Source organism: Eptatretus burgeri, chromosome 18, assembly GCF_056783735.1.
Source record: "Eptatretus burgeri isolate ZD-2024b chromosome 18, Ebu_testis_v1, whole genome shotgun sequence".
NCBI lineage: Eukaryota > Metazoa > Chordata > Myxini > Myxiniformes > Myxinidae > Eptatretus > Eptatretus burgeri.
In genome coordinates this window covers 41525838-41540520 of record NC_140978.1, presented here as the reverse complement: position 1 = coordinate 41540520, position 14683 = coordinate 41525838, and the positions used below count along the sequence as shown (strand labels likewise).

Sequence of the window (14683 nt, the reverse complement as noted above, 5' to 3'; positions counted from 1 at the left end):
ACCGGTTGCATTGACTTCAGTGCAACGATGGATGTTTCCTTCCATCAAGAAAATGCCGATGTTCGTGTCACGTGACCGTTTTACTGAAAAAAATGTCCAAAGAGTAAATGGAGCTTCATGAAGCCAAAAGCTTTCAAGTTATTTGATTGGGTGTAAAAAAAATTGATGCAAAATAATAGCCACATTGGAGGATTTAGCAAATTGCTTCCAAAAATAAAGGAGAATAAGGTGGCGTTGCTGATTTATTGGAACAAAGTTCATTTTGACGCGTACCTTGGCAGGGCCGGTCTTCTTGAGGAAGAGGCAATCTGTAGATGGTGATTGTGCACTGTAATTGAATTAACAATTCGCCGTGATTTAGCGACGACAAAAAGTAACATATCCCTGATTGCATTACACACTTATTCCACCGTTGACTTTGCGTTGATCCAAAACAGAACTGGCAATGGGAAATAGGTGCAGATTACATTTTGTTTTCAACGCGATTGCAATGATGGATTCCCTAATCACTTCCAAACATTCCTTTGCCTGTCAGAGGGGCTTGGGCTGCCTGGCGAGTTTTATCGATTTTTGTTAACGTCGGATTCAATCACAACTCGACTGCACAAATCTCCCCGCCGCAGCGTTTTTCTTGTTCTTGTTAAAGAGTAGCATGTCCTTTTGAAGTAGAACTAACCACCACATTGCCCTTGATTTCTTCGTCTCAACCAATCTTCCTTTATTTCTTCATTTTATTGATTTCTTCGGCTATACAGCTACTTTTCACAGTTCACACACTGTTGCCATTCCACCAGATCTTGCAATATTCATGTTGGGAAAGCCATACAGGCAAAAAAAAAGATCACCAAAAGCAGAATGGACCATTAACTATGTATGAGGGGCAAATCATCACCTTGAAAGACTCAAGGGAAGTGCAGGATAAGATAGCAGACATAAAGAGATGATTATGGACAAAGAAGGAAATTTACGGAGTTGAGGTTATTGAAAACATTGGATTTTTTTGACAGCAGCAAGCAGTTGGTTACTGGATGAACATGTGCAACCTTGTAGGACTTAATACAGGTGGCAGGCTGACCGTCTTAAAGGAGAAGCAAGAGCGCATGATAAGTGGTGGGAGAATGTGAAGTTGGAACCTGTTTGCCATTAATGAGGAGTAGGCCCTGTTTTCCACCTGCATGGTGAGAAATGTATCAATGACTCAGGATCTCCAGGGGTGCAAAATATGCAGCAGCACCAAACCACTCAACACACCTTGAACACTGAGAATTTGAGAGTTGCCAAGGAAGCTATTTCTTTTCTGGAGTATTCCGAGGTGACATCTTCCTCTGGTGATATGTTTGGGGAAACAATGCATCGTTTCTTCTGAAACTTTCGCATACAGGAAGACAGTTTCCATTTCCATTTCTTCATTTATTTTCTTATCTCTCACATTTATTCACCATTACCTTTCTTTCATTCCCCATCCTTGTTCATCTGCTTATGTTTTTGCTTTAATTTCCAATGCCCCAAAAGAGTGAAAACAGTCACCAGCCAAGAACTGTTAAAACCAGAAAACACACCTCTGGATACAAAATGAGTGTCAGGTGGACAACACTGGGCATTATCCTATAATCACTTGGACCATACCTTGATGTAAACATTTTCCATGTGAAATCAAGCCGGGGTGATGTGTTAGGGTTAAGTACATTTGTTACCTTTCTGACTAATTAACCACCAAATGGTTCCTGCACTTTTCTCAGTCTTATCTTCTCCAGGTATTCCTGCAACAATTCCCAAAGACATTTCACCCAAGCCCCGTGAAAAGTTTGCATGAAGTGATCTGCTTTGCCCCAGAGGAGGCTGGAACCAGGCCACTGGGCAATGGGATCAAATACCTTTTCTTGGACTCCAAGGGTGTTTGTGATCCCATCCACGGAGCCTGCATGTTTCTGTGGGACCTCTTTGCGAACCATGAGACCATGTGGGATCCATGAAGAAGCCCTGGGGCTCCAAGACATTTCTGCAGATGTGACAACTACCCACCCGCAGAGTCTATGAAGAGATCCCCGTGGAAGTTGTGTCAGTTGTTACAGGGGTCCATGAGAAGGTCCCAGGTTTTGGCTCCCAGGTTCGGAGTTTGCTCTGTGGCAAAGCAGATCAGGTCGAGCACTGATGCTCGATAGTTTCCACAAACATGCAACTGCTACTATCACTAAGGCCTAAGTCACATTTGCACGGCGGCCGTGGGGTCTCCAAAATCTACAGCCACTAGCAATTGTACGGCGGCCACAGTATTTCCACGGTCACACAATGTAGCAGTCACATGTTTTTATTTTTCGGGGAGCCGTACGGCGTATTTAGAAATTGTGGAGACCGAAAACGTGGGGTTGCCGTACGGTCTTTGATTTGATGTCGCACGGTGACCTTAAGGGGGCCCTGCGGCGGCCATAGAATTTTCAAGGCAGACGCAAGGTAGCCTCAAGGTGCCCGCAAGGTGACCGCAGGGGGCCCCAAGGCGAACGTGCAGCCAGACGGACGGTAACGAATGGGTTAATTTTTTTTTTTTACCAGTTTTTTTTTCGACTTGTCGAATTGCTACGGCGAACGTAGAAATGAAAAAGTTAGAACTCTGCGTTATAATTCCACGGCGACCCCTACGGCCTGTAAAAGATAGCCAAACAGCGTAGGGCCACCCTGAGGCCACCGCAGAAACTCTGCGGCCGCCGCACATTTCTGTCAATTCAGAGGGCGTACGGCCGCCGTATCCTCGCCGTAGAGCAAATGTGACTTAGGCCTAACTCTCTCGTTATTACAGCATGAACAACAGCGAGGTTAGAGTCAAGTTAATTATTATAATTCCACTTTATTTCCTTCACAAGGCCAGTAACTGAGGATGCATATAGAAAACAACATGTACAAGCAAATATAGATAAACTGTCATGTTTTTTTTTTAATTTTTTTGTATGTTCTGTGTGTTTACTCATATACGAGCTTTGTCAGGGCTCGTATAAGAGCTAAACACGCAGACCATATAATGTAACAAAGGGAGCAGGACACATCAGGAGACCTGTGGAAGACAGAGGGATGGGGTGGGATACACAGGATAAACAAGATGGACACTTCAGGGACTTTCAGGAATGAAAACAGGAAATTTGAAGGATGCGGACTTGGGGTTACTCTGCTCTCAGTGCGGGCAAGGTCTTTGCTCAGAAAATTATTGATAGGGTGCACCACCTTCTGCTTGAGCACTAGGGCCCAGAGCAATCAGGCTTTACACCAAAGAGGTCAACAATTAACCGTATCCATGCTCTCCAGGTCCGCACCGAACGCAGATGAGAGTTTTGGCAGGGGCTGCTTGCAGGTCAGGCTTGTGTCAGGCCAGATTAGATCTGTGTCAGGTCAGGCCAGATTAGATCTGTGACTTGCTACAGGTATCATGTAAACCTGTATTAACCTGTTCCATGGTTGGGTTGGTGGTGACTAAACCGTCTCCCCACCAGGTTTTTTGGTGAGGAGGGTGTTTCTCGTCTCGTCAGGTCAGGTTCGATCTGTGACCTGCTACAGGTACCATGTAAACCTGTACTAACCTGTTCCATGGTCGGGTTGTCGGCGACTAAACCGTCTCCCCCACCAGGTTTTCTGGTGAGGAGGGTGTTTGGATATGGACACCCAGCAGGATTAAAAACAAAACCTGTCAAAGGGCGGAGGAGCTCCTTGTGAGCCAACGGCCATCCATATCTAGTGCCCAACTGTGTCTGCGGACGTCCTCCTGCAGTTGGGTTACTTCTTATTAGGAGGTTGGTGGCAGGATTTGCACTCCAGCCACCGTAAAACGCTTCATTCCGCAAAACGCAAAAACGCAAAAAAATCTGAAAACCCACTCCGTGGGAGTACCTCCTGTGCAGCTTCCCTTCGCAGGGCAGCTCACCGGATGATGGGATTGGGGCAAAGCCTTCGGGACCCCCAATCTTTGATAGGAGGGAAACCACGGGGTAACATCCCTGGGTCAGATTGCGGGAGAGTGTGTCGGAGTGGTGCTGAGGTGTCGTCCACCAGACGGCGGTCTCCTTGGGTTAACCTGAGGCGGTCCCTTCGGGTGGGTGCCTGGAATGTCCTATCCCTAAGAGAGGATGATCACCTGTCTCTGTTATCATCTGAGCTCAAGCGTTTGGACATCGGGATTGCAGCTCTCTCTGAGGTTCGGAGACCGGATTGCGGCGAGATAATGGTGGGTGGTTACACCTACTATTGGTCTGGTCGCTCTGATGGTTACCATACCGAAGGAGTTGCTGTAGCTGTGTCCAATAAGCTGACCCCAATGATAATTGAGGTAACACCGGTCAACGAGCGTATTATGAGATTAAGGATTCGTCACTCCTTAGGTGTCATTTCCCTGGTCTCTATTTATGCTCCGACTGAGGCGAGTGATCTTACCGTGAAGGACACATTCTACGCCACACTCGAGTCTGTGGTTGATCAGTGCCCCAGACGAGATACACTTCTAGTCTTGGGGGATTTCAATGCATCGACTGGAACTGATAGGGATGGTTATGAGGTGTGTGTTGGTCCCCATGGGTCAGGAACTATGAACCAGAATAGCACTAAGTTCCTTGACTTTGCAAGAAGTCATGGACTTAGGGTGGCTGGTTCATGGTTTCAGCGCCCGCAAGCTCATCGCTGGACTTGGTATTCCAACGCTGGCGGTGTGGCAAAGGAGATTGACCATGTCCTCATTGACGGTCGTTGGAGGATGATCCAGAACTGCAGGGTCTACCGGAGTGCTCAGTTCCTCAATACTGACCACAGGCTTGTTGTAGCAACTCTAAAGCTGCACCTTAAATCCTGGAGAATGGTACCATCCCAGCCTAGGCTGGATGTTGCCAAGCTCAGGGATGAGAGAGTAGCTGAGGAGTTTGCAAACAGGCTGAGTGGACACTTGGGGGGTCTGGGTGCTTTGGGGGATCCTGAAGAGTTGTGGAGCACCTTCAAGACCACCGTCCTTGATGTTGCCGGTGGATGCCTTGGAGTTCACCGCAGGGCAAAGAAGAATTTTGTCTCTCAAGGGACACTGGATACCATTGACCAGAGTCGCAGGGCCAGGCTGAATGGCAGAGCTGAGCTGTTCAGGGAGCTGAGGCGTAAAACTGTACGTGCACTGAGGGTGGACAAGGAGGCCTTTGTGCGAGGAATCTGTGAGGGGGTAGAGCATCACCTGTGGACAGGTGATTCTCGTCCCGCTTACAGGGGAATTCGCGCATTACGTTCATCCAAGCCCATCCCTCGGAGCACTGCAGTTCGAGCAGAGAGTGGGGGGCTCTTGACAGAGGAGTCTGAAGTGAAGGCCCGCTGGGCCGGTTACTTTGAGCGGTTGTACCAGGCTGATCCCCCAGCTGTCGAGTTGGACGTCAAGGGTGTTCCAATCCCTGTTGCTGACCCTCGAATCAACTGTGGTCCACCATCGCTTGTGGAAACACGGGCTGCGGTGAACCAGTTGAAACGGGGCAAAGCTCCAGGGATCTGTGGCATCCATGCCGAACTTCTCAAGGCTGGTGGAAATGCTGCACTCGCGTCGTTGCATGCAGTTTTGTGCTCTGCCTGGAACACAGGCATCATCCCAACTGACTGGAAGAGGGGCCTTGTTGTCCCTCTCTGGAAAGGGAAGGGTGATCGCCAAGACTGCAACAACTACCGAGGGGTGACGCTGCTCTCAGTGCCGGGCAAGGTCTTTGCTCGGATAATTCTTGATAGGGTTCGCCACCATCTGCTTGAGCACCAGCGTCCAGAGCAGTCAGGCTTTACACCAAAGAGGTCAACGATTGACCGTATCCTTGCACTTCGTGTCCTCACCGAACGCAGACGAGAGTTTCGGCAGGGGCTGCTTGCAGCCTATGTTGATCTCTGCAAAGATGTCATGGTCAACGAGGTCTCTGCAAAAAAACACCGGTCAACGAGCGTATTATGAGATTAAGGATTCATCACTCCTTAGGTGTCATTTACCTGGTCTGTGTTTATGCTCCGACTGAGGCGAGTGATCTTACCGTGAAGGATGCAATCTACGCCACGCTCGAGTCTGTGGTTGATCAGTTCCCGAGACGAGGTACACTTCTAATCTTGGGGGATTTCAATGCATCGGCTGGAACTGATAGGGATGGTTATGAGATGTGTGTTCGTCCCCATAGGTCAGGAACTGTGATCCTGAATAGCACTAAATTCCTTCACTTTGCAAGAAGTCATGGACTTAGGGTGGCTGGTTCATGGTTTCAGTGCACATTATCTCATCGCTGGACTTGGTATTCCAACGCTGGTGGTGTGGCAAAGGAGATTGACCATGTCCTCGTTGATAGTCGCTGAGGATGATCCAGAACTGCAGGGTCTATCAGAGTGCTCAGTTCCTCAAAACTGACCACCGGCTTGTTATAGCAAATCTTAAGTGGCACCTTAAATCCATAAGAATGGTACTATCCCAGCCTCGGCTGGATGTTGGCAAGATCAAGGATGAGAGGGTCGCTGAGGAGTTTGCGAACAGGCTGAGTGGAGATTTGGGGGGTCTGTGTGCTTTGGGAGGTCCTGAGGAGTTGGTGGAGTGCCTTTAAGACCACCTTCCTTGATGTTGCCGGTGATCGCCAAGACTGCCACAACTACCGAGGGGTGACGCTGCTCTCACTGCCGGGCAAGGTCTTTGCTGGGATAATTCTTGATAGGGTTTGCCACCATCTGCTTAAGCACCAGCATCCAGGGCAATCAGGCTTTACACCAAAGAGGTCAACGTTTGACCGTATCCTTGCCCTGCGGGTCCCCACCGAACGCAGACGAGAGTTTTGGCAGGGGCTGCTTGCAGCTTATGTTGATCTCTGTAAAGCGTTTGATTCAGTGAATCAGGATGCCCTCTGGAGGATTCTTGGTCTTTGTGAAGTGCCACCAAAACGGATCGATCTGATGTCTGAACTCTACTCTGGTACTAAGAATGCTGTGAGATGTGGTGGTACCATCTCTGACTTATTTCCAGTTGTTACGGTAGTTCTTCATGTGTGTGTACTGGCCCCTACACTTTTCAGCACTTGTATGGACTGGATTATAGGTTGTATGGACTGGAGAGGTTGCAGACACTCCTTTTGGAGAGACAGGGTGAGAGTGTGACATGGCTGTTGTCAGTACTCTTGTAATAACAATATTATGTCCTTTATTTCGATTACTCTTTGATTAATGTAATTCCTTGCTGTCAATGTGATCATGTGGATTCTTTAGAAATGCTTTTTGTGTTTCTCGTTTTAATTAATTTAATCTTTAATGGAATTCTGCATCATAAAACATACTCAAAAACTCTTCATTCATATTATCATCCTTTTTGATATCCATACGTTTTTGTTTTCACGAGGAAATTGCTTTCATGAATCCATGACATGAATGACCTTAACAGTTACTCCCACACACCTCAGCTCATGACCTTTGGTTTTGATATGTAGATATGTAATTGTCACTGTTTACTGGCAGTACACGACAGCGCTGACGTATGATGCCATTCACGTGATTGCCGAGGCCTTCCAGAAGCTTCGAGAGCAGAAGTTTGAGCTCGACCGTAAAGGAAACGTGGGCGAGTGTCTTGCGAACCCACCTGTGCCATGGTCCCTGGGCATTGACATTGAGCGTGCGCTTCGCTTGGTATGGCTCTCTCTTCTTTATATTTCCTAAAAACCTCACAGAAATATTTATATATCATGGATGTATTTATAATGATTAATCATAAATAAATTTTAGAACTCGGTTTGGATGAGAATGTGTTTTATCTTGATGGATAGAACAAACTTTGAGGAATCATCGTTTGTAGCAGTCTGAATCCCAAATTGCTTGCAGCATCAACATAAAGGCCAAATGGTTTGGGTTTGATGATTCTAACCAGCATCGGTGCTTTCTGATGTACAGGCTCTGATTATGCTCATGATCAAAACATTAGGAATAAAGAAATGTCCCAACATTAAATATGTGAACAAATTTCCTTGGATCATAAAAAAATGAAAAGTTTCCATCCTTTCATGAATTTTCTGTATTTCCTCCATGATTGTTGATTGTGATATGGTGAGATGTACAAATGGAAAGGTGAGCGAAGGTGATATTAACCCTTTGAATCATCGTGGTCGGTAAAATGGCCACTATGCAAACCTCCTTTTCCCTGAGGGGCCGGTTTACCGGCCGCTATTCAAACCTCCATATACCCGAGCGGCCAGTTTACCGGCCACTATACAAACTTCCATATACCCGAGCGGCCAGTTTACCAGCCACTATACAAACCTCCATATACCCGAGCGGCCAGTTTACCGGCCACTATACAGACCTCCATATACCCGAGCGGCCAGTTTACCGGCCACTATACAAACCTCCATATACCCGAGCGGCCAGTTTACCGGCCACTATACAAACCTCCATATACCCGAGCGGCCAGTTTACCGGCCACTATACAAACCTCCATATACCCAAGCGGCCAGTTTACCGGCCACGATACAAACCTCCATATACCCAAGCGGCCAGTTTACCGGCAACTATACAAACCTCCATATACCCGAGGGGCCGGTTTATCGGCCACTATACAAACCTCCATATACCCGAGGGGCCGGTTTATCGGCCACTATACAAACCTCCATATACCCGAGCGGCCAGTTTACCAGCCACTATACAAACCTCCATATACCCGAGCAGCCAGTTTACTGGCCACTATACAAACCTCCATATACCCGAGGGGCCAGTTTACCGGCCACTATACAAACCTCCATATACCCCAGCGGCCATTTACCGGCCACTATACAAAACTCCAGATACCCGAGCGGCCAGTTTACCGGCCACAATACAAAACTCCATATACCCAAGCGGCCAGTTTACCGGCCACTATACAAACCTCCATATACCCGAGGGGCCGGTTTATCGGCCACTATACAAACCTCCATATACCCGAGCGGCCAGTTTACCAGCCACTATACAAACCTCCATATACCCGAGCAGCCAGTTTACTGGCCACTATACAAACCTCCATATACCCGAGGGGCCAGTTTACCGGCCACTATACAAACCTCCATATACCCCAGCGGCCAGTTTACCGGCCACTATACAAAACTCCAGATACCCGAGCGGCCAGTTTACCGGCCACAATACAAAACTCCAGATACCCGAGCGGCCAGTTTACCGGCCACTATTCAAACCTCCATCTATTCGAGGGGCCCCTTTACCACCCACTATACAAACTTCCATATGCCCGAGCATCCGGTTTACCAGCCGCGATTCAAACCTACATGTACCCGAGCGGCCGGTTTACCGGCCACTATACAAACCTCCATATACCCGAGCGGCCAGTTTACCGGCCGCTATTCAAACCTCCATATGCCTGAGCGGCCAGTTTACCGGCCACTATTCACACCTCCATATACCCGAGCGGCCGGTTTACCAGCCGCTATTCAAACCTCCATATACCCGAGCACCAGTTTACCGGCCACTATACAAACCTCCATATACCCGAGCGCCCAGTTTATCAGCCACTATTCAAACCTCCATATACCCGAGGGGCCGTTTTACCAGCCACTATACAAACCTCCATATACCTGAGCGGCCAGTTTATCGGCCACAATTCAAACCTCCATACACCCGAGCGGCCGGTTTACCAGCCGCTATAGAAACTTCCATACACCGAGGGGCCGGTTCACCGGTCGCTATTCAAACCTCCAGAAACCCGAGGAGCTGGTTCACCAGCCGCTATTCAAACCCCCAGAAACCCGAGCAGCTGGTTCACCGGCCGCTATTCAAACCTCCATATACCCGAGGGGCCGGTTCACCGGCTGCTATTCAAACCTCCATATACCCACGGGGCTGGTTCACCGGCCGCTATTCAAACCTCCATATACCCAAGGGGCCGGTTCACCGGCCGCTATTCAAACCTCCATAAACCCGAGGGGCCGGTTCACCGGCCGCTATTCAAACCTCCATATACCCAAGGGGCCGGTTTACCAGCCGCTATTCAATCCTCCAGAAACCCGAGGGGCCGGTTCACCGGCCGCTATTCAAACCTCCATATACCCGAGGGGCCGGTTCACCAGCCGCTATTCAAACCTCCATATACCCACGGGGCCGGTTTACCAGCCGCTATTCAAACCTCCAGAAACCCGAGGGGCCGGTTCACCGGCCGCTATTCAAACCTCCATATACCCACGGGGCTGGTTCACCGGCTGCTATTCAAACCTCCATATACCCAAGCGGCCAGTTTACCGGCCGCTATGCAAACCTCCATAAACCCGAGGGGCCGGTTCACCGGCCGCTATTCAAACCTCCATATACCCAAGCGGCCAGTTTACCGGCCACTATACAAACCTCCATATACCCGAGGGGCCGGTTCACCGGCCGCTATTCAAACCTCCATATACCCAAGCGGCCAGTTTACCGGCCGCTATGCAAACCTCCATATGCCCGAGTGGGCAGATTTTTCTTCAGGGAGCTCGGGGTGGGAGAGGCGAAAGTCCAAGGAGCTCAGGGTTCAAAGGGTGAAAGTAAATTCAATAGAAAATCAAGTTTAACATTAAGCTTATGATGAGATATTTTGAAGACATAGCATTGGTGTACGAGTTTGGAAGAGGTTAGTAAAAGAGAACACCAAGCATCACTTTAAGGACATTGATCAACAGCTCAATATCAGTGGGCTCAATAACCCATTACATCATGTAACTTGAGGTTGTTAAACAAATACCAGAATGAATCGCACAATGCAAAGAAAATTATTGCATCGTAAGAGATGTTCTGAATACTGTTAATTGTAAATAGTAATGAAGTGTCGTCATTTTTTGTAAAGAGGAAACTGGTAAAATAGGGCCAAAGACAACAAAGATGGTTTGATGGAACAACCTTAATAACATTACTCAAAAGAAAAGGAAAACACAGGAATGTTCGGAAGTATGATCTCAAAAGTACTTTGTTGTATTTTCGTTGTGGAAGTACTGTAGAATATTGTGTTCCCCTTTTTGTAGAAGATTTTCAGTCATGTACCCACGACGTGGCATGCATCATGAGAGCGCAACCAATTGGGATTAATATATAATGATGCTAATATATAATTCAACACGAGATGGCAGATGTTTTAACAATATGTGGATATTTCATGAAACTTCCATGACACAACTAGGGGTTGGGAGGGGGGTTGGCAAGCTCAAGGATGAGAGGGCAGCTGAGGAGTTTGCGAACAGGCTGAGTGGAGATTTTTTGGGGGGGTGGGGGGGAACTGGGTGCTTTGGGAGATCCTGAAGAGTTGTGGAGTGCCTTCAAGACCACCATCCTTGATGTTGCCTGTGGATGTCTTGGAACTCACCGTATGACAAAGAAGCATTTTATCTCTCAAGGGACACTGGATACCATTGACCAGAGTCGCTGGGCCAGACTTCATGGCAGAGATGAGCTGTTCATGGAGCTGAGGAATAAAACTGTACGTGCGCTAAGGGTGGACAAGGAGGCCTACTGTGAGGAATGTGTGAGGGGGTAGAGCATCACCTGTGGTCAAGAGATTCTCATCCTGCTTACAGGGGAATTCACACATTGCGTTCACCCAAGCCCGTCCCTCGGTGTACTGCAGTTAGAGCAGAGGGTGGTAGGCTCTTGACAGAGGAGTCCTAAGTGAAGGCCCGCTGGGCCGGTGACTTTAAGCAGTTGTACCAGACTGATCCACCAGCTGTCGGGTTGGATGTCAGGGGTGAAACAATCACGGTTGCTGACCATCTAATCCACTGAGGTCCACCTTCGTTTGTGGAAACACAGGCTGCGGTGAACCGATTGAAATGGGGTAAAGCTCCAGGTATCTATGGCATCCATGCTGAACTTCTCAAGGCTGGTGGAAATGCTGCACTCGAGTCATTGCATGCAGTTCTGTGCTCTGCCTGGAACACAGGCATCATCCTAACTGACTGGAAGAGGGGCCTTGTTGTTCCTCTCTGGAAAGGGAAGGGTGATCACCAAGACTGCAACAACTACCTAGGGGTGACGCTGCTCTCAGTGCCGGGCAAGGTCTTTGCTCGGATAATTCTTGATAGGGTTCGCCACCATCTGCTTGAGCACCAACGTCCATAGCAGTCAGGCTTTACACCAAAGAGGTCAACGATTGACCTTATCCTTGTTGAGTAGCTGCCTAGACTGAAAAAAGTCTCTATTTTAGGAGATACCCCAACCGGAGTTGGAACCAGCTAAAAGTGGTATCATTTTATTCCCCTGGATGTATAGTTTTCAGAAAATGATGTTATAGTTGCAGCAACTGTGTACAACATGCCAAATTAACCCCTTCCTTGCAAACATCCATGTAAAAATATTGAGTCCACTGTAAGGGGTAGGATGAATTGAAATCATTGTTACTTTGCAACGAGTGGGCCTATAATTGCAAATGACCCCTCAAAATATTGGTCTTAGTTATTTCTACGAGGCTATGTCAGTGCTGCTATCTATTTCACCTTTGGAGAACCTTATCTTTATCCGAATCCGTGAGTCCGGTGGGGCGTTTCCGCTTCTCGGAACAGCTGGTCTCATGAGTTTGTACGGGCGCTTGATTCGGTAACCAGTTGTGCACGGCTGTTATTTTGTGGTTGTGGCATTCCCCAGAGTGCATGTGTGTCAGCTCCAGCCATCTTGATCTTTGCCGACCAAAGACGAGCGCTCTGCCGATTGCAGGTGAATTTTCTGTGTTATCTGTGACTTTTAGGGGAATTCTGTGTTCAAAACCATCATAAGGTCTCTGTGAAGACACAGAGCGGGTTGGGGCATGTAATAAGGCCTTCTTCCCTCGTGAATTAGTAACTTTGCATTTCCATTTCGAATCCCGGGTCAGCCAACCTCATCCCTCCAACCAACTTTACCTGCACAGTGTTAACTTTTGGCTGACTTTCATTGGTATGTTCATATGTGCATAATTCATTTGCTTCGTGCTGTATCTTGTAAACTTAGGTCACATAGGATTTGCTTTTCCTCTTTGGGCTCATGTGTGTTCAACCTCGGCTCCAGGTCATGTGCATGAATGTATGTGTGAGGCCAGGCTGTGCATCTTTCAGGAAAGTAGATGGACCTCTCCCATGAACCACCCACAAAGAGGAGGCGAAGAAGTAACCCTGACAACTGTGTGATATGCTGTCAACCCCTCGACTCCAGCTGTCCATTTGTCAAAAGTCCAACATTGGAAGGTGTGAAAGCTGTTTTTCGTGCTGCAGAAATACGTCAAGTAACCATGAGATTGGGAGGAATGCATATGATTATGGCTTTTCTGGCAAGCATTGGAAAGTTGTACAGAGATGGTGGCCTTCAGAACATCCTAACCTCATCGGACGTGTATTCCTCAGCCACAGCCAACCAGATGCTCCAAGGAGAACAATATTCCCGTGGAATCGGTGGTGTCCGCCTGGCTCTTGAGGCTCTGATACACATGTTCCTCACATAAGCTGAGGCATTCACCAGCAAAAACTCTCTGCCATGGCTGACATTTTTGGATGACATCAAGCAGAAGAATGAAGTCTTAGAGGAGTCATTCAAGGCGAAGGATGCCAAGTCCTGTGCCATCCTCTGCCAGGATTTGGAAGATGCCATTCCGCAGTCCGTACTTGAAGCAGTAGCCCTATTCTGCAATGAGGGTAGGGAACGTTCAGTCACTTTCGCCCACTGGGATAGCTTCCTAGAATCTGGAGACCTATTACTACGATTGCTGCAGTCGGATAGAGAGGCAAATTTTCTGATGCACATCCAAGCGGTCATGGAAACTGTGCTTTAGTTTGTACGCGCCGGGCGTCAAAACTATGCCAGGTACACCCCGGTGTACATTGCAGAAATGAAGGAACTGAAACAGAAACAGCCAGTGATTTATCAGCACATGATGGAGGGTGGATTTGTTCTTCACAGGTCATCCATCGACCCTTAAATTCGGTCCCGACAGATCAAGCTCTCGAGCAAAGCATAAACTGTGAGGCCAAGAGCCAGGGGGGTGTCATTAGATTCACCCTGCGTAAAAGTGCCCTGCTAAGATGGATGATGACCAGGCACATCATCGGGGAATACGCAGAGGCATTCAAAGAACTCTGCAACTCAGCTGGGAAAAAGGAAAGGCTTCATGAAGAGCTTGGAGAGAGCCGTCTACAGAGGGACAGAAAAGATGTCCAGGCAATGAAAGAGTACCTTTCTACTCAGTGCCAAGATCCCTTCAGCCTTGATGAGGTTTCAGAACAGCTGATCAACATCACCACAGGCCAGGTGGTTCGTCTGAAAAATTGAGAACTTTGTTGAAGGGGATCCCACAAAGGGGGAAAGATATTGCCAAGGAATTCATTAGCGAAAGACTCAGAGAGGACTCCACAAACAACTTCTGGGATCCAATGAAGTAAAAAATGGTGATGACCTTTCTGGACATGAAGAAGGCACAACCCAATGATAAAGATAGGAAATTGATCATTGACACAGAGGTACTGTTTCGGTGGCTTTTGGGAGTGGTGCGGAGTCATGCTGTTGACTTGAAGTATGTCCTTAGCCATGAACTCGCTGCCATGCCACCAGCCCTCTTCCACAATGACGGAAAGATGAGGAAGACCAACAAAGCTGACCTCTCTCAGAAACTGGAGTCCAATTGTTCAGAGATTCTAACATCACTCCCACAGATTCCAGAGTCAACATCATCCGCCTATATCATCGATGGAATGGCCATGATCCAATCACTAAA

General features: G+C 48.0%; 1 protein-coding gene across 6 annotated transcripts in view; it reads left to right on the top strand.

The window, feature by feature from the left end:
• The window catches only part of LOC147008979 (glutamate receptor 2-like), a 374530-nt gene that overhangs the window by 258473 nt on the left and 101374 nt on the right, over positions 1–14683 (top strand). For all 6 annotated transcript variants that reach the window (XR_015053351.1, XR_015053352.1, XM_085864443.1 and 3 more), the window contains exon 7: positions 7471–7638. Coding sequence is in view for 4 of the 6 variants with exons in the window: in XM_085864443.1 (XP_085720569.1) it covers positions 7471–7638 (168 nt within the window). In the remaining 2 variants the exon portion in view is untranslated. The remainder of the gene's footprint in view (positions 1–7470; positions 7639–14683) is intronic.